The sequence below is a fragment of the Citrus clementina genome, unplaced genomic scaffold (genome assembly GCF_000493195.1).
Source record: "Citrus clementina cultivar Clemenules unplaced genomic scaffold, Citrus_clementina_v1.0 scaffold_3, whole genome shotgun sequence".
Classification (NCBI taxonomy): domain Eukaryota; kingdom Viridiplantae; phylum Streptophyta; class Magnoliopsida; order Sapindales; family Rutaceae; genus Citrus; species Citrus x clementina.
The window spans coordinates 48,231,742-48,252,440 of NW_006262339.1; the positions used below are offsets into that span (position 1 = coordinate 48,231,742).

Below are 20,699 nucleotides of genomic sequence, written 5' to 3' on the forward strand. Positions count from 1 at the left end.
CAGAAGTAACATACGAATGAGATAATCGGTTGCTGATCGTTTGTTTTTGCTTTTGTTTAATTTGTTAATGTTTCTTGCATGTTGATTTATTCATAGGGCAATATTTTATTCTCCATACGGAAGAGTATTCTACTTGAGGTAAAAGTCTGGCAGAGTTTTTTTTTTTTTTTTTTTTTGGTAGTCAAAATTTTTAATATATATATTTTTTATTTTAATAACAGACTTGTTCTCTGAGACTCAGGAAAGAACATAATAAAATCTTCTCTCATCATTACTATACGCGTATTGTATTTAAATATTTTAAAAAGCACCAAAACTCTGTAATTCTAATAATATTTGTCAATTTTCTTTACTCCAACGAAGTTACTGTAATTTTGGTCTTTTTCTGTAAATTTTGAAGCTATACTTTTTATTTTAAAAAGTAAAGTTTCTCAAAAGTTTTGCTAAGATAATCTAGGTATTCTAACCGACGATACATTATGAGTTATTTTGATTTTAGAATTGTTTTTTTTTTAAATTTACTTATTACTTTTCTGTTTTTATTTTTGATATCTAGGCCAGGTACCTTTTAGTCTTTACACTTGTCGATAACCCTAACATACAGAATGCTTATTTATTTATACGATATTTAGTTTCAAATATTAATTAATGATGTAGTATTTTGTTTATATGTATTTTTAAATTTTTTATTTTAAGTATTTTGATATTTTCTGTTTAAAATATGTGCATTAGTTTTTCTTTTTAAATTAACTTAGTAAGTAAGTTTACTCCATAGAAGTCTTATTATTATTTTCAAAAATCTTTGATTAATAAAGAAAATCTCTTTAAAATTTCTCTTTGGGACTATCTTCGTTAAGTTGTTTGGTATTAAGCTAATCATATTGGCCTTGTTTCATACACAAACGATATCTAGCTAATATTTTTCAATCCTATCAATTCGCTTCTATTATCCCACTCGGTCAATTAACTTTTTGAAAAAGATAATACCATGCAGCCTAAAAACATTGTTATTTTTATAGTAAATTAAAGAAATAGCATGTGAGGCGATATGTATATACTTTGGTAACCTTCATCGCATATATATTTATACACACACACACACACACTAACATATTATATTTGATATCTTGGCAAATTAATAAGCGCAGCAGAAAATCGTCAACGTTTCATCTGAAAATGGGAATACGGTCACCATCACAGCCTTCAGACGCGGACTCCATCTCAAAAGAAATATGCCATGAAAATGGAGAACCAGCTGCTATTTTGGATTCGTACAGCGCGTGGCTGGTAAGCGCGTTGTATTCATTCACTACATTGTTACTTAAAAGTGTTCGTATTAGGAGATGATCTTGTCGTATTAATGACATTCATTAATATCACTTAAAACAAGAAAAAAAAACGATCAATCATTCTTTTTCGACACCATTTTGTTCATCAATAGTGTTAAGGGTAATGCTAAGTTACATGCATGTACCTTACAACCCTCTCACATGAATAGTGTATGAATACTATTCATGTGAGAGGGTTGTAAGGTACATGCATGTAACTTAGAGGGATCCGTGTGTTAATAATTGATATCCTTGTGGTGATTCCAGGCAAAGCATCCTTCGGCTTTGGACACATTTGATAGAATGGTAGCAGCAGCAAAAGGGAAAAAGATAGTTGTGTTTTTGGATTATGATGGCACATTGTCACCAATCGTTGAAGATCCTGACAAAGCTTTCATGTCTGATACTGTAATATACACGCATAAATATTCTTTAGCCGTATTAAATTAGTGGTACAAGAATGTTCACCTAACAATGGCAATTACGGAGCTAATGGTTCGATGCGTGTTGTTATATCTTATACATAATTGCAGATGCGAATGGCAGTACATGAAGTGGCACATTTTTTTCCTACGGCAATTGTCAGCGGGAGATGTCTCGATAAGGTAATTAAGTTTTATGTTTATTTTTATCCAGAGATTGCTAGTTACTTTTACAATTAAGTACATATTTTGTTGTCAATAAATGTAGGTGAGCAGATTTGTGCAGCTAAAGAATGTGGTATACGCTGGGAGCCATGGGATGGATATATCAACCCCAGCGGGTTCTTTGAAGCAAAACAACCCCAAGCACGAGACTAGAACTGTTGATGAACAGGTTTTGAATCCCTGTGGCATGCACATTCAACCAAATTAATACTCCCTGATGATGCTTAATTACCTTGTTAATTTAATTAGAATTTGATTTTACTCTGTAGGGTAACGAAGTTGTTCACTTCCAACCGGCACAAGAATTTTTGCCTCAAATTCAAGAGGTAACGCTTCGCTTTTCTTTTTCTAAAGTCTGAGCAGCTAAGATTGAATTTCATTTTTAAGTTATATAACCTAGACTTAAATTTACTCGATCGGTCTACCTACAAACCATAATTAAATAATTAAATACTAAAAATTATATATATATATATATATATATATATATATATATATATATGTCACTCATTATATACGAACTCTATTGCTCACTTTATAATTGGATATTTCTTCTTATATTTTGATATTTCGTACAGATGATACAAGTACTGGAAGAAAAAATCAAGACGATCAAAGGGGCTACGGTTGAAGACAACAAATTTTGCATTTCTGTGCATTTTCGACGTGTTGATGAAGATGTAATATTGCAACAACAATCTTAGTTTCATACCACGAATCAACCAACAATTTAATTTATCAAACTCAATATCCTAAGTTTACTTGTTGAATTAATTCACAGGACATAAACACCCTTCAAGAGATGGTCAATTCAATCGTGGAAGCTTACCCTAATTTTCGCATATCTGGGGGTAAAAAGGTATATTTACGTTCTAGGTTTTCTTCAACTATTGTATCATTCAGATGCTATATTATGAACATCAAGAATCTTGAATAATTATTGTATAATGTATCACTTTTCTCAAATCAGGTAATGGAAATTAGGCCTTGTATCGACTGGGACAAAGGTCGAGCTTTGGAGTATTTGCTTGATACTTTTGGATTCAACAACGCAAGCGATTTCCTCCCACTGTACATAGGAGATGACAAAACTGACGAGGATGCTTTCAAGGTTACAAATCATTAATGACACTAACACACACTTTTTTTTTTCTTTTTTAATTGAAAGCAAAATTATAAGGAAATAGGAAACTAATTGGCTAATAATTAATAGCTTATATCTTCTGAATGTGTTTACGATTGTACAGGTTATTCGTCACATGGGACGTGGATATCCCATTATTGTTTCTTCTGTTCCAAGGGAGACAAAGGCTTTGTACTCTCTACGTGACCCAGATGAGGTGATGTCGTTTTTACGGCGTCTTGCTAGGTGGAAGAAAAGCTTAGGTATTCCCTAGATTAATTTGGAGAAAATTATAGGAGCTCAAAGTCAAAGGGGTCATATTATTTGTAACTCATCAGTTGCTAGTTTGCATGTTTTTTCATTTAGCAAATTAGCACAATGAGTGGGGGCATATTGTGCGTAGATAAGGCGATTATACAAAAAGATATGTTTATGTACTCCCTTTTACCAATATAGTGCAATTAAACAGAGATAGAATAAGGAGGAGATGATAATTTAATATTACAGAATTATTACTAATTAATATATCTTATTTAAGTTGTAGTCAGATTTTCTTATGAAGAATGGTTATCAAAATGTTCATCTTGATTTTAATTTGCATATAAATTGAGCTTGATTTTGCATAATCACAACTTCTCTTGTACTGTAATCTATTACCACCATTATTATTATTATTATTATTATTATTATTATTATTATTATGATGATGATGTAAATGCTTATAATAAGAAATGGTATTTGAACAGACCCTAATTAACTACCCCTATTACCCGAAGAATATGTATTTAGGGGGGGGGGGGGGGGGGCCCTTATCCGAGTATTAGTAACAAATTTTTTTTTCCCTTATTGAGTATAATGAAAGTGCTTATATCTCCAATCATTGATTGACAATTATAATGCGTTTACTAATCGGTAATCGAAATAGATTGGAATCGGAATAGACTATAATAAGAGTGGAGAATAGAAACCAAAATAAATTATTTACTTTAGTTATATGAATTAAAATGGGCTGAATTGTATTTCCTTTGTTTTAGAATCAAAAGGAATTACTATAAATTATGAAAATGGCCTTACTTGATTATTATCATTATTTATTATAATAATTGTGATGATGACAATAATTATTATTCAAAATTATTGTTGTTGTTAACAATAATGACGATGATGATGATTGGAATACTAAGCAAGAGCGCCTAGTTATAATATAATTATCTTTAATTATTAAATAAATATAATTATAAGAAAAAAAATTAATAAGGAATAGTATAAATTAAAAAAAATGCTAAGGTTACTTGATCAACTCTTGGTATTCAAATTATAATCATAACACTCTCTCATATTTATATTTTACATTTCTCTTACCTATTTGCATATTATATGACTTAGTTCTTAACTAACCACTCTATGAATAAATATGGAGATTATAGTACATAATGTGGGGTCCATCTATGTTGTAACTTTGGTGTGGTACCACAGTTGCTTTCAATCATTGGATCCAACAAATGCAACTGTACAACTGTGGATCCAATGACTGATTGCAACTGTGGTACCATACCACAGTTGCAACATAGTTTTGCCCCATAATGTGTTACAATCATATTATAGTGTTCATATTATCGTATTGGTGTGTCAACATTATGTCTAAATACCCACATTGATCCAAAAGGAATCTAGATTTACAAATAAATATATAATGAAAATAATAAGTAGAAAATACAAACTAAAAACACGTAACAAAAAACAATAAACTTAAAATTTACTCGAGACATTAATTAATTTAAAATTTTAAATATTGAGCTTACCCTTCACGTTAACTTAAAAAATTAATCACTTATATTGACAAGCCAGACAATCATTTTATTTAATAAATTTATGGAATACAGTAAAAGAAAATGAGAAGAGAATAAATTTTCCCTCAATTCACTCCAAATTTACATCTAATTTCTCTACAAACTCACCTCTCAATTCTACCAGAAATTCTCAACAAATGCTCTACAAATTTCTCCCAGCCAAATCGCGAGACTCTTACTTTTATATGCAAAATTTGAGTTGATCAAGTGTGGGCATTTGCATTATATATATTTTTTGAACTTGCGATCATAACCTTTAGATGATCTTTACTAATACATCCAAGGTCTAAAATTGCAACCATTATACATCATTCAATTCAACAAATCAATTATTGCAAATGAAGTCAAATTAGGACCCTCCATTGGCTTATTTGTGAAGGTGGTTAAACTATTAGATTGATGAGTATTAAACGTAGTGCAATAAGGTGCAAGTAATTTCAGACACGTAGCATGGTCTCAGTTGTTTGGAATTAATGTTGGCTTAAAAGGTTAGTAATTTTTCCAAAGGCTTTTGAGTATCTGAAATCTAAATTTCATGTTCATTTTTCCGATCCAAGCATCATGAATCTGGCAATTTACCTATAAAAAAAATCATACTTAAAAAGTAAACAAAAATAGACAATTCATAAAATGAGTTAGGGATTTATCAATATGATAAACTGTTAATATTATCAATATTGTAAGTAAAAAATGATAATTTTAATATTTATTAAATATACACTTTATAGTGTTAATTATAATGAAATTTACATTCCTAAATTTCATTCGCATTCCTTCATATTTTGAGCAAATAAATACTATCAATGATTCTCATTTTCGATTCTTCTTCATTCAACCACAGAAATAAACATTCCATTACTATAATACAATCACTGAGCATGAGTATATATTCATGGATGATTGATAAACTTACCAACCGTGAATATACTTGCCTATGCAGGATCAAAATATTCAATGAGAAATACAAGAAATAACACTCAAAACACCATTAGACGACCGTTGACATTAAGGTAGTGTTTACTTGCTGGAGTGGGAGTGTGGATTGTGGATTCCTCCCACTCCAGTGTTTACTTACTTTAAAAAAGAGGAGAGTGGGAGTGGGAATCCGTGGGTCCCACTCAATTTTGGAGTGGGGAATGTGATTCCCACTCCCATGGGGGGAGGTGGGAGTGGGAATCCACTCCCCCCTCTTCCCATTTTATCCTTATAATTAAAATAAAAATAAATAAATAATATTTAATAAAATAAATAATATCATATTTATTAAAAATAATAATTATATCATATTTATTTTATTAAATTTAATAAAATAAATATTATATTTAAATTAATAATATTAAACATTAATTTTAATAAATATTAATTAATTATTTAATTAATAATAATAAATATTTTATTCTAAAAAAATATTAATTTTGAACTATATTATCAATAATAATATTTCATTTGTGTTGCTATTATTAATAATTTTTATTCACATAATTTAAATTAAAATTAATAAAAAAATTATGATTTACATAATTAAGAATATTAGTAATTATTATTAATTTATAAATATAATAAAATATTTATTTTATTTTCCAAATATATTTTTTATTAATTTTTTAATTACAAATTATAATTCTATACATAAGGATAAAATTATAATTTAAAAAAATTTACTCTCAATCCAAGACAAAGTAAACAAATAATTAGGATTCTGATTGACGATCCATACTTTCATTTAGTCTAAGTAAACACCATACTCCCACTCCCACTCCACACTTCTAATCCAAGAATTCCCACTCCTCAGGATTCCCACTCCAATCCAAAAAGTAAACGCAGCATAATTGCATTATAAATAATAAAATTCATCATCCACTATGTCAGTGTCACATAACAGTTGAAACTCCAATCCCTAACCCTAGTGTAATCTAAACGGGCTCTAGTTTAAAAATAAATAAATAAATAAAAGAATTATCATGATAAACAAATATTGATCCTAGAGCACCCAAAGTTTCTTTTCCAATAGAGTTCCCATTTAGAAAACGGTGCGCACAGCAGCAATCCAAACGATGTCGTAAAATGCCAGCCTTCGCCATTCGCTACCGTTAAACCCTATCGCAATTCTAGCTTCTGCAGGGAAAATAAAAATCTTAAACCCTAAACTATAACAAGTAACAACCCTGCCTCTTAAAATGCTCAAGTGAGAAAGCTCGCCATTTCAGGATAATATTATGCCCATTAAGCTATTCCCTAATCTACGCCTCCTCAATCCTCCCCTTTCAGCCACCCGTTTCCCTTCGATGAATTTGAAACCTTCTGTAAACTCTTCTCGGGCCATACCCGCTTTCCGCCGGATCTTCCCTTTCAAACTCAAATACCTAGGGCTTCCCACTCGCGTTAACTCCCAACAACAACAACAACAACAACTCGGCCTGCGGAAATTATCGACTCGTCCGTTTCGACCCGCGGCCAGTTCTGAGTTTGGTCGTAGAGGTAGTAGAGCAGGAGAAATTCGCGGTTCTAAGAATTTAATTGATGACGAAGCGGAACTAAGTGATTGGGTCAGTGACTTACGGACCGACTCGTTTCATAGTAATAAACGTTTTAGTAAAGACGATGACGTTTCAGATTTCAGAAAGGGATCTGGTAGAGAAAACAGAGGTTCTTATTCAATGAAAAGGAGAAGAAAGAGTGATTCGGACGACTCTTACGACTCTAGTAGGAGAGGTAATCGGAATTCGGTTAACTCATTTTCAAGGAATAATATTAGTAACAACACTTCAAGGTTTAGTAGGAGGTCTAATAGTGAATTGGAGGCTGGTAATGTGGGAAGAAAAACTCGTTTTTCGAATGATGATGAAAACGATGTGGGTGAAGAGAGGAGGAGAGGTATGAGTGGCATTAGGGATTTGCTTAGTGAGGAAGTTAGTGACAATGACGACGACGATGATGATAGTGTTTTGAGGAACAATGCTAGGAGTTTGATTGGATTAGATAAGGAAAATGGTGGGATGAGTGTGGCCATAAGTTCACCCGGCAAGCATGACTCCTTTATGAGTGAGAGCAGGTACGTTTTTTAAAAGCTTGGTTTTTGCTAAGTATGTATTTACTATAGCGGAGACTTTCAGTAATTCTCAGTGACCAATGTTGTCTCCTGTTTCCATGCCTGCAGATTTGATCAATGTTCAATCTCTGCCTTGTCGCTGAAAGGAATCAAGGATGCTGGTTATGAGAAAATGACCATAGTTCAGGAGGCAACACTTCCTGTTTTACTTAAAGGTTCACTTTTTTCTAATTTGTTTTGTAACTTCAGAGATCAGAATCTTCTTTGTTAATGTCAATTTTTGCTTCCTGAGGAATTGTTTATTGACATGATAACTGGTGATTGTTAGTAATTGCTGTGATTCTTGATGAATGACCATCAACCTTGGTATTCGTATTTGGTTTTCTTGATTTTATTTTGTGCATTTTCGTAAAGATGATAGTCCTTATTCTGATTCTGTTTCCAGGTAAGGATGTTCTGGCTAAGGCTAAGACAGGCACTGGAAAAACTGTAGCATTTTTGGTAAGATATTTTATTCATTTATTTTTTTTAAAAGCCACAATTGCTTGCTAATCTCTAAACCGATGGAAGACTGTTTGAGGGATCCCCACCCTGGGCCACCCATAAGTCATTCACTTTTTGGTCCTTGCAGGTTCATTGATCATTTTGGACTTGCACCTGGCTTTTCAAATGTTTGAGGCATCTTTATTTGAAAAATTACTGAAAACCACACAGTACCCTTAAAAAATAGGAAAATAGAAGTGTAGGGGTACAGTAATTGTTTGGTCTTTCATATATATATATATATATATTAATTCTGAGTCTGTCCTTAATTTTTGGAGGGATTCATTGCTAGAAATTGAAAGCATTGCCATTTTACGAACTTTGATTGGCATTGTCCTCTCGAAATCTTTGAGAATCCTTTGAAGAATAATAAGATTGTCTTTGTTTACTACACTCAGATAGGAGATGAATGGAGTCATTCAATTTAGCTTATCTGAAGTTCTTTGTTTCAGCTTCCTTCTATTGAAGTGGTCATAAAATCTCCTCCGGTTGATCGTGACCAAAAGCGGCCCCCTATTCTTGTGCTTGTAATATGCCCTACCCGAGAGCTTGCAACTCAAGCTGCTACTGAAGCTAGTACTTTGTTGAAGTATCATCCATCTATTGGAGTTCAAGTTGTGATAGGAGGTACAAGACTTGCTTTAGAACAGAAGCGTATGCAAGCTAATCCTTGCCAGGTGACTTTCTTATCATCAGCATGGGATAGCCTTCATGTTAAAATTTGACACCCTATCATATATTGTATCCTCATAGCATATCCAACAATCCAAATTTTTTATCTGTGCTATTGGTCAAAATTGTTTGAAACATTGTTGAGCTCTTGGAATGTCGTATAATGATACAACTTGTCTGAGACATTCTAGAACTCTTGGAATGTCATGCACTGAGAACAAAATGAGACACGTAGAATGTCTCAGCAGCTGGATGTATAGTTTCTCTCTTTTCAATCAACTTTTTTTTATTAATGAGGATTCCCAGTTGTGGACCAATCAGAAACTGGGTCCTCTACTGCATATATGAATGTTGTTAGTACACCTGCTAATATCTGCACAGGAGATAGTTGGGCCATGTTTGTGTTTTCACGCATTCAAAACTCACAGATTCTTGTCGCTACACCTGGAAGGCTCAGAGACCATATTGAGAACACTGCAGGATTTGCAACAAGGCTGATGGGTGTGAAAGTCTTAGTACTTGATGAAGCTGATCATTTATTGGACATGGGATTTCGTAAAGACATTGAGAAGATAATTGCTGCTGTTCCAAAACAACGACAAACACTCCTCTTTTCTGCTACTGTTCCTGAAGAGGTTTACTTTTTATATTCTGGTTGTTTTGGTATGCCTAAAAAATTTAAAGAAAATACTAAAAGGTGATTTATGGTATGAAGGTCCGTCAAATTTGTCATATAGCTTTGAAAAGAGATCATGAATTTATCAATACCGTTGAAGAGGGAAGTGAGGAAACACATGAGCAGGTATGCTTTTTGATGACTCTGCCCAATAAATTTTGAATTTTCTTGGTAACTCAATTATTAAAATTTTGATGATTTTTCAGGTCAGACAGATGCATTTAGTTGCCCCACTAGATCTACACTTCCCTCTTCTATATGTTCTTCTGAGAGAGCATGTTGCTGATAACCCTGAATATAAGGTATACATTTAGCCATGGGTCCATTATCCATGTAATTGTACCTGTTCTGGTTCTTGTGAAATATGATTTACCATTATAAATATATTCTATATCTAAATATTTCTGTTTAGTATTAAGAATGATATATTTTTTTTCAGCTTTCAAGTGTTGCTGAAAATTACATTTTTTTTTTTTTGGTTCGGTTTCTCTCTTTTGACAAAATTCCAATTGATTTCTCCAGGTGCTTGTATTCTGCACAACTGCTATGGTAACCAGAATGGTTGCTGATCTTCTTGGTGAGCTGAAGTTGAATGTTAGAGAGATACATTCTAGAAAGCCACAGAGTTATAGAACTAGGGTTTCTGATGAATTCCGGAAGTCAAAGGGTCTGATACTTGTGACTTCTGATGTATCTGCGCGTGGGGTTGATTATCCTGATGTTACCCTTGTCATTCAGGTAATGGGAAATGGTCTACTTGTTTTTCCATGTCACATCTTTGAGATTATGAGCAGCATAGTGACGAATCCCCCTATTCCCTTCTTTCTTGCTTGTCAACCTTGTAAAACCGTAGGATTTCTTCTCAATTTTTCCAGAGAAAGATTAGATACTCTGTTTATAAATTTATTTTACAGCATTTGGATGTTTCTAGTGTTCTGGATATCCACACAAAATGTGCAACTTTATTTCATTATGGTTATAATATTATGCAATTATTGTCTGCAATTTCAGGTTGGCTTGCCATCTGATAGAGAACAATATATCCATCGACTTGGTAGAACTGGACGTAAGGGTAAAGAAGGGCAAGGCATATTGCTACTTGCACCTTGGGAGGAATTCTTTTTATCTACCATCAAGGATTTGCCAATATTGAAAGCTCCTGTACCTTCAGTTGATCCGGACACAAAGAAGAAGGTGAAGTAAAATGCTCCTCTTTGGCTTTTCTATCCATAGTGTCTCTTTAATGACGGTGAATTAAAAATAAAATAAGAGTGAAAGTATAATTTTATGTATTGGCAAGTAAATAGCAGAAAAATTTTTATTCTCAGAAAAGTAGTAACATAAATTCAACAGGTGGAACGTGCACTCTCACATGTGGAGATGAAGAACAAAGAAGCAGCATACCAGGCCTGGCTTGGTTATTATAATTCCAACAAGAAAGTGGGACGGGATAAGTATAAGCTTGTGGAGCTTGCAAATGAATATAGCCGAAGCATGGGGCTTGATAATCCTCCAGCCATTCCCAAGCTTGTTCTAGGCAAGATGGGCCTTAGGAATATCCCTGGTTTGCGTTCTAAATAGAGTGGGTTTTCTTATTAGGGAATTCCATCATATTTACAAATCACTTCCATCTCTGTGGACAGACGATTGGGAAAAGAAAATTTCATCCCCAAACCATCTAATTTCAACATTTATTTATTATATTTCTGCGCGTTGGAGCCAAACCATCTAATGAAGAGAACCTCATACGGTAAAAAGGGACAGAGATTTCCCAGTTGCAAGAAACAGCTCTCTTGAATTAAGGCAACAATAATCACATGCAAAATAACAAATATCAGCCGATCATCTTTCAAGCTTGAAGCAATCAACTACAACAGACATCAACAGAGACAAGCTACTACATCTAACTTCATCTTCTTGATGGGTATATTGTTACACAGTCCGTTTTTAAATGAAGGTTCATGGTAGAAATCTACTACACTGAGCGTTATCCTTTATGAATCGAAAAGCTACCATATCCTGTGAAATAAAATCATGAAGTAACAAAAACTATGACCCGATTAATTCCTAAACTTCTGAACCTGAGTGTATTTCAGTGGAGTTACAAGTGTGTGGAATCCTAATATGAAAACCTAATTACCGAGTACGTGCAGCCCAATCAGTCTGTTACATCCTTCAAAACAAAGCAGTTTAGACAATGTGCTGCATAGTCACCACTCCCTGAGGGCTTCATAGTGTACATACATGCACGAAGTAGCATGATTGGGTAGTTTTCAAGGAGAAACCTTAAAAGGATTGGTCACATTGGAAAACCATATCTCCCTTGCATGCCTGAGGGCAGAGAAGAAAATCGACGAGTCTTCTCATCAAAGTTTTCACCCACCATTTTCTCCCTCGTTTTGAAGCTCAAGATGAAAACCCACATCTTTCCATTGATAATTCCTCCGGGCCGCTGATCTGGCAATAAAATCAAAGCCCCCTGTTAAGGCAACAAACCAACAGCCATTACAAAACAATCCCAATCAAGAAAAAAAATCGAAATGAAAAAACTGAATAACAAGCAAATATATATTTACTTCTAAAGTAATTTCATAAACAATTAAACACAACCTGCCAAATTGATAAATGAGCAACCGCTGGCTGTTTTGCACAGCTCAATATTATTGTAAGCAGGCAAGGCTTATGGATATTGCAGCTTACTAGCACCGTTGTGAATCAGAAATTGGCGTGTGGACCATTGCTCATGAGCAAAGGTCACTATTGAAGCCAATTACATTAATCTATATCTTGAAGGAACAAAATGACCAACTACCTCTGAACATGGGAAGAAGGATGATCTGGTGAAGACTGTTGACCCAAGGTACCATGATACCTTTGATCTTCAACTGTTCCACTTGATCGGCTTCCCTCACTAAGCTGTGACGCTTCATTCACACCTGAGAAACCCACCGGTCCAAGAGAGCCAAACTCGAGTTGTTCAGTGGGAGAAGCATATGCAGCATTATGATCATAAGGATAAAACATGACAACAGGGGGAATAGCAGGTCCATTTGATGACGCCCCACTGGGGTTCATAGCTGATAGCGGATACATGCCATATGCCACATTTGGGGAACCACTGTGTGTGGAGCTGGAGCGCAATGGACCATTTTGAGAGTGATATGGGGGGAATGTGTCATGTCTCTGAGAACTCCAAGGCCTCTCAGACCGATTCTCACTCGCTGCCAACCGGTCTGGCCTTGAGCTTGATTTCTCAACTTGGTTGCGATTGTGGCGCCCAGAAGCTCGTGACTTTGAATTAACGTTCCAGTTCCCTTCTCTCTCACCATGGTGGTCACTCCTATCGTGGCTATAATTCCCCCTTCTTGAACTTGTAGAATGCCGGTCCTTTGGAGAAACCTTCTAAAAGAAAAGAAAACAAAAACATTGATCAATGATAAATAGCATTGTAAATATCTAAATGCTAAATGAGAAAAGATGCTCAGTAAGGTCACTAATGAAACGTAAACGAACTGAGAACACACCAACACTAATGGCCAGGCTTGGCTGCTTTCTAGATTCCTGACCGTCACTTATATTAAAAAAAAAAAGGAAAGCAGCATTCAATACACATGAAAAAACCCAGAACTGAATGTTGCAAATTTGACAAAATCATATGTAACATTACAACTCTTCTCTACTTCACCCTTTCACTTGTGGCACCAGTATACATTCTCTAGACCACATGACACACAATATCAAGGCCACAATGCAAATGAATCAGTCTTTGGCAACCAATAACTTAATCCAGATACACAAACTCGGATGTGGGACTGCCTTTCACCAAGGTTCTAATCAGTGCCCAACTCGGATGTGGGACTGCCTTTCACCAAGGTTCTAATCAGTGCCCAACCCGAAATATGATTCAGGAACAAGAAGCAATATGCTTCTATAAAGAAAAATTCTAATCCAATCGAATGCGTGTATAGACAACATTTTTGGCAAACGATGGGCGATAGATAAAGGTGAAACAAAGCAATACCATTGTATGCTAACAAAAACACAGAAGCACAGTGCAAACATAATTAAATAGAGAAGCCAAATGAAACGAAACAGCCACGCAGAAAGAAGTCTTGCAAATGCATCTTACAGGATTGGGAAGGTAAGTCCCAGTCCCAGCACGATATCTTGGCATTTCATCAATGTACCGTTGGTAAACACCAGCAGGCCCGTTAGAAGCAGACTGGAGAGGAGTAACAGGAGCAAGATGGGGCCCATAACTGATGAGCTGGGTAAAAAGATTCATGTTGGCTGAAAGTGGTCTTCCAGGACCATCCCATGGAAAACGGCCCTGTAGATAGACAGGTGGCACCATCATAGGTGAAGGATATATAAGAGGTGAAGATAATCGTGGGTTTTGGCAAAACCGGCCATATTGTAAATTTTGCCAATGGCTAAGAAAGTCACTGTTGAGAATGTCAGACTTGTGCTCCAATGGTTCGACACGAGCAGACCTTCTCATAGAACTTGAAGTACTTGACGCCTCTGACTGATCAAGTCCCTCAGACAAATCAAACTTTTGACCAGAATCACTGCTTCCCAGGCCCTCTTCCCCACTAAAATGGCTTGTTGATGCATCAGAGGTTCCTGACTCAGTTGGGAAGTTGTATATTGGAAGCATCGTAAAAAAGGGAACAGGTGGACCTGTGGGATAAAAGGTCAAGGGAACAACCTCTGAATTGTCCGCGGACCTTTGTCGAGCACCATGACCTAAGAGGACAGGAGCAATCGGAATCACTGATTCTGACCCACTTGTCTGAGCTTCTTCAGATCCGGGCATTTGATGCCTTGGAATATGTAAAGGAGCAAGGGATTGAAGTCCTACACTCCTGTCTGGTATTTCAGACCCCATGGTTGGAAGCAGATTCCATTCTTTGTTGTCTTCATCAGCCTGAACAGAAGAATGTTCTGACACACTACTACCTTTTCCATACACTGGAGAAGCAGTAGAAGCCATTTTTCTACCCCTTTTTTCTTTAGCTGGTTTTGAGACCTTTGCCGATGATCCTTCCCAAGAACTCTCAGAATTGGTTTTACTTCTCACAGAACTTGTATGTGAAGCAGGCATAGATCTTGAGCTGGCAGATCTGTCATCAAAGTAAACCTCGTTACCTCTACTATCTAGATAATGGAAAGAATCTTCATGATCTTCCCTCATTGACTCCCCGGCATCTTTGTTGAATTTATGTGGAGCTCTTCTAGCACTGCCAGAGGCACCTATCTGAGATGAAGGAAGAAGGTTATAACCAGCTGAAGTTGATTGCTGCTTATCGTCAGACCGAAGCATCTCAAAATTTCCATTCTCAAGATCAAATCCGCCACCAGAACCCCGGTTCTGCTGATGCCAGTAATCATTATCACCCTCCATAGGGTTCGTTTCCACAGGACCAAAATTTTCATTACCGCGTTCAAGTGAATCTTCCGGGCTTGAGGTCAATCCAACACCAGGAAAAAAATGGGTTATAGGTGAGGAAACCAAACTTTGGGGAAACTGCATGTTGGCACCCGATGCAGTCTCAATGAAGGGAAGATTGGTGGGAACCATTCCACCCAAATTTCTCTGAGAATATCCCATTGAAGTTAGAATTGAATGTGGTAGAGGAAGAGGTAAGTGACCAGAAGCTAAATTCAGTGGAATGCGGACCTGTCCATTAAAACCATGAGCCATGGAAGATGCCATCAAGTTCACAAGATCTTGCTCTTCCTGTTGCATCCCTTGTGTCCCTGCAACAGAAGAAAATTCTTCACTCATAGCACCCAAGACCAGATCATCACCGTAACTATTAAACACACTGTTTGAATCAGCAGTAGCATCAAAGCTCTGACAGGATGCAGTGTGACTAACAGATGAAGGATTGCCAGTTGAAGATCTAATGTCATGGCTTGCCAAAATATCAGATTCCAAGTTCTTCCTTCTACTATTCTCCAACTTTGAAGAAGACATCTGGCATTTTACACTTTCTGGGGGTTTCTTAGGCCGCCCTTGGGAGGTAACTTCACCATACGTGTCTGTAAGCTCGGGGCTAGAGCGTGTCCGTGCAAACAGATATCTACCCTTAATGTCACCAATCATTGTATCAGGTTTAAAACTTCTGTTACCTTTATCATTATTTGCATTCTGATTAATACTAGCATCCCTTCTACCCTGATCAAAAGCCCTGGTGCTATTCAAGTTACCATAGTTTTTTTGGGTTTGTGTATGAGAAACTGTGGAAACAGAACTGACCCTAAAAGTACTTTCAACAGGACTATTAATATGCTGAGATGAAGCACTACCATGCGATCTGTCAACTTGAGATTCACAACCAATGGAAATCTCATTTCTTTTGCCACCTAAACCTGAATTGTTGTGGAGATTCTCAGGCTCATGTTGATGGTCTCGATTTGACAATCGCAAGCGCCACAAGTCATTCCTTGGTGCATCCGGACGAACACCGCTACCATGTCTATCCCAGGTATTCATAAAAAACTGATTTACTTCATAATATAAGTCCTCATTGGGACAATCAAGTAACCTTGCCAGCCTTTTAGCCCCAAATGCAAATGCACTGCGTATCCTAAAGAAGTTACCTGGCCAATTTATATAGACAGAAGGAAACAAATTACAAAATTTCAGATAGTAGAAAATCAGACCAAGAATTACAAGCACATCAAAAGCACTACAATCTCATAGCCGATACTCCATATTTGTGCAACAATATATTGAACTCAGACCATATAAATGTATTTGTGCATGCTTATAAGTCTATGCTCCATACCATTTGCTTCACAGATGCAGTGAATTTTGCCAAAATGTGTGAAGGTTATCGACGGCTACACTAAAAATAGGATCATACAAAGAATATAAAAGATGTTTTGAGGTAAAAATAGATTATTTGAAGGTTATTAACAACTACAGTGGACTCATTTAGAATTCCATCCCAAAGAAAAAGTGAAGCCAACGAAGTCACAAACACAAAACACTTGTAAACAAATAATCTTCATCATAATGCCTATTATGCCCTCTACATTTATTACAAATATTTAAATATGGAAACTCCATAGTTAATATAAACATATCCAGGATCATCTGAGCGTGACCCCTTGGGCGTAGCTCTGCTGGCCGCGTATGCATTTTGCACCCATGGTTGCCCAAGTTTGAATGATAATATGGAAAGGGTTGATGTGGATAAGGTTCTCATCCCCATCCAAACCTTCTAAAATTTTTTAAAATAAATTACTGTGTGTATTCCATGTATTTATTCTGCTCATGGTTTTATTTTATTTGTTAAAAGTAAGCATCACCACAATAAGTGTGGGAGGGTTAGAAAAAGTCACAGGTAACTTCTTGGACAATGCCCTTCTTGAGAATAAATGAACTACAAGATACCAGATGCATAAAGTGAATCAATGGAGACCAACAGAGGAGTTCACCTAGTAAAGAAGTGAAATTTTCTATTGTGAAGAAAAATTAAGAAAGTAACCAAGCAAAAACATAGTAAAATGTCATTGATAGCATACGATCATAAAAAGGTTAGCATATATGAAGCCACAACTAAACTAAAATATAACCTTCTTATGCTAACGGACATTGGAGCCCAAGCAGGCTACAAAAAAGAACCACATGAAGACAGTTCAAATTGCCACTGGAAAATGGTAGGTAAGAAATAAAAATAAGCAAAACATTAAAAAATAGGAACAGGCAATGTTTCATAGAATTACAAAGACCATTCAAAAAAAAAAAGAAAGACATTAATTCAAAATAAAATTAATAGTATCACATTCACCATGCCAGAGGAATGAACAGATGATATCACAGTATCGCAACAAATAATAAGCCCACAAAAGAAATAGAACTGTAGTATATAGTTTGTCAATGCACCTTTACTAACACTGCGCCCAAGGTTGTTGTTTACACGCAAAGGATCGATGACATTAAAATGTTTTGAAACAAAGGGTTGGCCCTGATTTTCTTGGCCACCAGGAAAAACAGCATATGTAGAACTACAAGCATCAAGAAACAATTTGCTAAGAAGTAACACTCCACCATCTTTTCGAGGAGGTTCCGCTGTAAAACAGACCAAGAGGAAACATCAAGCTTGACGATCACTTATGCGAGGATCAAAATTAGAATTTTCAAGCAAAATATCTATACCCGTTACATCTGGAAGCGAACTGATGGGTACAGGACCCCAAAGGCTTAGACAGAAGTTGTCCCAGTCAAACTTGCTAAAAAACTCCAGAAAACGATAAAGGACCTACAAGTGGAAAGAAAAAAACTATCAGCCTACTAAAAGGACAAATGTATGAAAATAGTGAGAAAATGTTCACATAGCCACCTCAAGCGGACCAGCAAAAGAATTGTTGAAAACATGAAATATGTAAAGAACCAATGTCTCCAAGGCATATGTTGATATAAGTCCATGGTGAGCACCCAATATTCGGCTTTCATAATAACACCAAGCCTTTATCAGTATAATGCTGCGCTTGAAAAGATGATTCTGATTTATCATATGATCAACCTATTTAAGCAGAAAAAAACAGTTAGCAAATAAACATAATCAGCATAATGGATTACAATTTGAAAAGGAAACGTTCAATGGCAAAGTTTGAAGGATGCACCACGGACCTCCTCAAGGAAACAAAGAGTGCATAACCCACCAAGCTGGTTAAATGATATGTCTACCACAATATTTTCGACAAGGCACTTTATTATCTTTACCTACAAATAATAACAGAAAAAGAATGTTAAATTCAGTACAAAACAAAAAACTTGAGGCAAAATGGGCTTATATAGGTTACATTAGAATTTATGCAGAAAATCCACAAACAAGAATTTAGATAACCATAATAATAGTAACGGTTTAGTGGACAAACAAGCATCTTCTCAGATGAATAAATCACCACAATCAGTCACAACGAATAGCATTGCAACTCTGAAACTAAACTTTCAGGGGATAAATCCAAACTTATCTCCAGTTAAAATAAATCACAAGTTTGAAATTTGTAAAACTATATCAGATGGAAATTTTGCATCAAATAATACAGGGCATGAATGGAAGATTATGAGCCACAATCTTTAGAAAACTAAGGTACGATGAAACTCACTTCTGCCTGAATGTACTGAACCTCCTTGACACGGAATTCAGCATGCTCATTCTTCTCTTCGTTTTCCAACATATCACGCACCTGATGAGCCCATGTGTCTTTCAAAGTTTGATTATCACTAAAAGCTGTTAAGTCAATGTCCCCATCTGGTAAATAGGTCTTAAGGGGTACAGACCCAAAAGTAAAAACCTGTACACGAAAATAATCACTAGTGAATAATAACATAAAATAAATGAAAATGCAAAAGCTTAAATGATGCCAATTTGTTCAACATCCCATCACATTCACTAAATATAGGATGATTGCAACTATTTATGCCTGTGTTTTGACTAATAAGTTAAACCGGGATATACAACATTAACAAAATTCAACATAATACATGTTCATTTGGTCGAATCAATAAAGCAACGCAACATAAACAAATTCTCACATATATGTAAAAGTTGGCAACCTGACAAGGAACGCATTTGCTAATGAGGCGCTGAACATAATCTGCAACAGCATTGCGGCGTTCTTCGGAAAAGGGGTTGGGCTGAATGCAGGCAATAAGCTCTGCAGTTCTCTCCTCTGCCTTCAACCATCGTTCCGGGTCAAGTGCTCGGATCACTGAACCCGCTTCATTGGGCAATAACCCGTTTAATAATAGCCCACTTGGTGGCTCTCTCCGCCCTTCATGCTCTCCCATGCAATCCCTTTAATTTTCGCTTTGCTAATCTTTACCCAAAATGTCACCGCCACCACCACCACAACTACTAAAACAACTTGCCGATCAAACTAAGTTTCTCGAATTCAAAGTCTATCAGTTTTGTTTTTATGCTTGAGTTTCAATTATTATTAACCTTTTTCTTAAGTAATAGTAAGAAGAATTTTAGGTTTTGACATTTATATAACCTAAAGAAGAATACAAAATTGTAAATTTATAACAAACTGAATATATTAGTAAAGAAAAAGGATATGCTGAAACCCTGAAGATAAAAATAAGAAGCAGATTAGTGATACAGATTGGTTGAGATTTATCAAAACCTAAGGAGAATGTTTTGAAGTTGGAAGCGTCGGCGAATCAACGATGGAAAGTATAAAGATAGTTGTGAGGAGGAAGAGGGACCAAATAGCAAATGTAAAAGAGGGGATTGGGGCATTAAATTAAATGGTGGATAGATTGAGGGGCGGATCAAAATTAGGTTTCGGGAAGAAAGACAGAAAGAGAGGGCGTGTTTGGTCACAGGAATTTGGAATTGCTTTGTGGAGGCGAGGTTTTGACGATGAGGAAGTTTGTGCATTCGAGGGTTTCTAATTTATTTTTTTATTTTTAAATAATGAAAAAATATATTTGAGAAATAGAAACAGAGAGAGAAAGAAAGAGGGAGGATGATAGAATCTGGGAAAGGAACACGGAGAGAGAGCAAGAGGGAGACAGGGCAGACGTAATAAAAAATAAATTAAATTAAAAAATTTTTGAATTTTTTTTCTCTTACCGTTCTTTCCATTTTCCTTTTTTTATTTAAGAAGATTTTCGTTTTTATTTTTATTATTCGCCGCTGCCGTTTTGTACTTTTCCTTAATGAGTTGGGCTAGCCAATTGAAATTATGCAGGCCCATATAAGTGTTGGGCCCAATTTCTGTTGCAGGCAATTGAAGCAGGCCGCAGTAGTGATGGCAAACTACATATATAAAATAAAAAAACA

General features: G+C 35.6%; 3 protein-coding genes across 7 annotated transcripts; 2 read left to right on the forward strand and 1 right to left on the reverse strand.

Moving 5' to 3' along the window:
• Nucleotides 1-1,176: 1,176 nt before the first annotated feature.
• On the forward strand, nucleotides 1,177-5,441 carry LOC18048569 (probable trehalose-phosphate phosphatase D). The gene is made up of 10 exons (XM_006444802.2): nucleotides 1,177-1,287; nucleotides 1,596-1,736; nucleotides 1,862-1,933; nucleotides 2,019-2,144; nucleotides 2,245-2,301; nucleotides 2,554-2,655; nucleotides 2,757-2,834; nucleotides 2,946-3,086; nucleotides 3,223-3,355; nucleotides 5,374-5,441. The coding sequence occupies exons 1-10, from the start codon at nucleotides 1,177-1,179 to the stop codon at nucleotides 5,439-5,441; spliced, it is 1,029 nt and encodes a 342-aa protein (XP_006444865.2).
• A 1,511-nt stretch (nucleotides 5,442-6,952) lies between these two features.
• LOC18048570 (DEAD-box ATP-dependent RNA helicase 31) lies at nucleotides 6,953-11,591 on the forward strand. Its single transcript, XM_006444804.2, has 10 exons — nucleotides 6,953-8,000; nucleotides 8,106-8,212; nucleotides 8,443-8,498; nucleotides 8,993-9,217; nucleotides 9,641-9,847; nucleotides 9,928-10,014; nucleotides 10,095-10,190; nucleotides 10,411-10,626; nucleotides 10,900-11,082; nucleotides 11,242-11,591. The coding sequence occupies exons 1-10, from the start codon at nucleotides 7,165-7,167 to the stop codon at nucleotides 11,467-11,469; spliced, it is 2,241 nt and encodes a 746-aa protein (XP_006444867.1). The 5' UTR covers nucleotides 6,953-7,164; the 3' UTR covers nucleotides 11,470-11,591.
• A 122-nt stretch (nucleotides 11,592-11,713) lies between these two features.
• LOC18048571 lies at nucleotides 11,714-20,459 on the reverse strand. 5 transcript variants are annotated; one of them, XR_002906429.1, is made up of 9 exons: nucleotides 19,445-20,459; nucleotides 19,015-19,203; nucleotides 18,536-18,628; nucleotides 18,246-18,428; nucleotides 18,062-18,164; nucleotides 17,789-17,974; nucleotides 14,018-16,497; nucleotides 12,499-13,290; nucleotides 11,714-12,367 (listed from the first exon to the last, which is right to left on the reverse strand). XR_002906429.1 is itself a non-coding variant. In XM_006444805.2 (9 exons), exons 1-9 carry the CDS (start codon nucleotides 19,697-19,699, stop codon nucleotides 12,264-12,266), a joined length of 4,140 nt encoding a protein of 1,379 aa, XP_006444868.2. In that variant the 5' UTR covers nucleotides 19,700-20,459; the 3' UTR covers nucleotides 11,714-12,263. The 5 variants fall into 5 exon arrangements, 4 of the variants coding, with proteins under 4 accessions (XP_006444868.2, XP_024044055.1, XP_024044054.1 ...); XM_006444805.2 differs by having other exon boundaries at nucleotides 11,714-12,345; nucleotides 12,701-13,290; nucleotides 19,466-20,459; XM_024188287.1 differs by having other exon boundaries at nucleotides 11,714-12,345; nucleotides 12,701-13,287.
• Nucleotides 20,460-20,699: the final 240 nt, after the last annotated feature.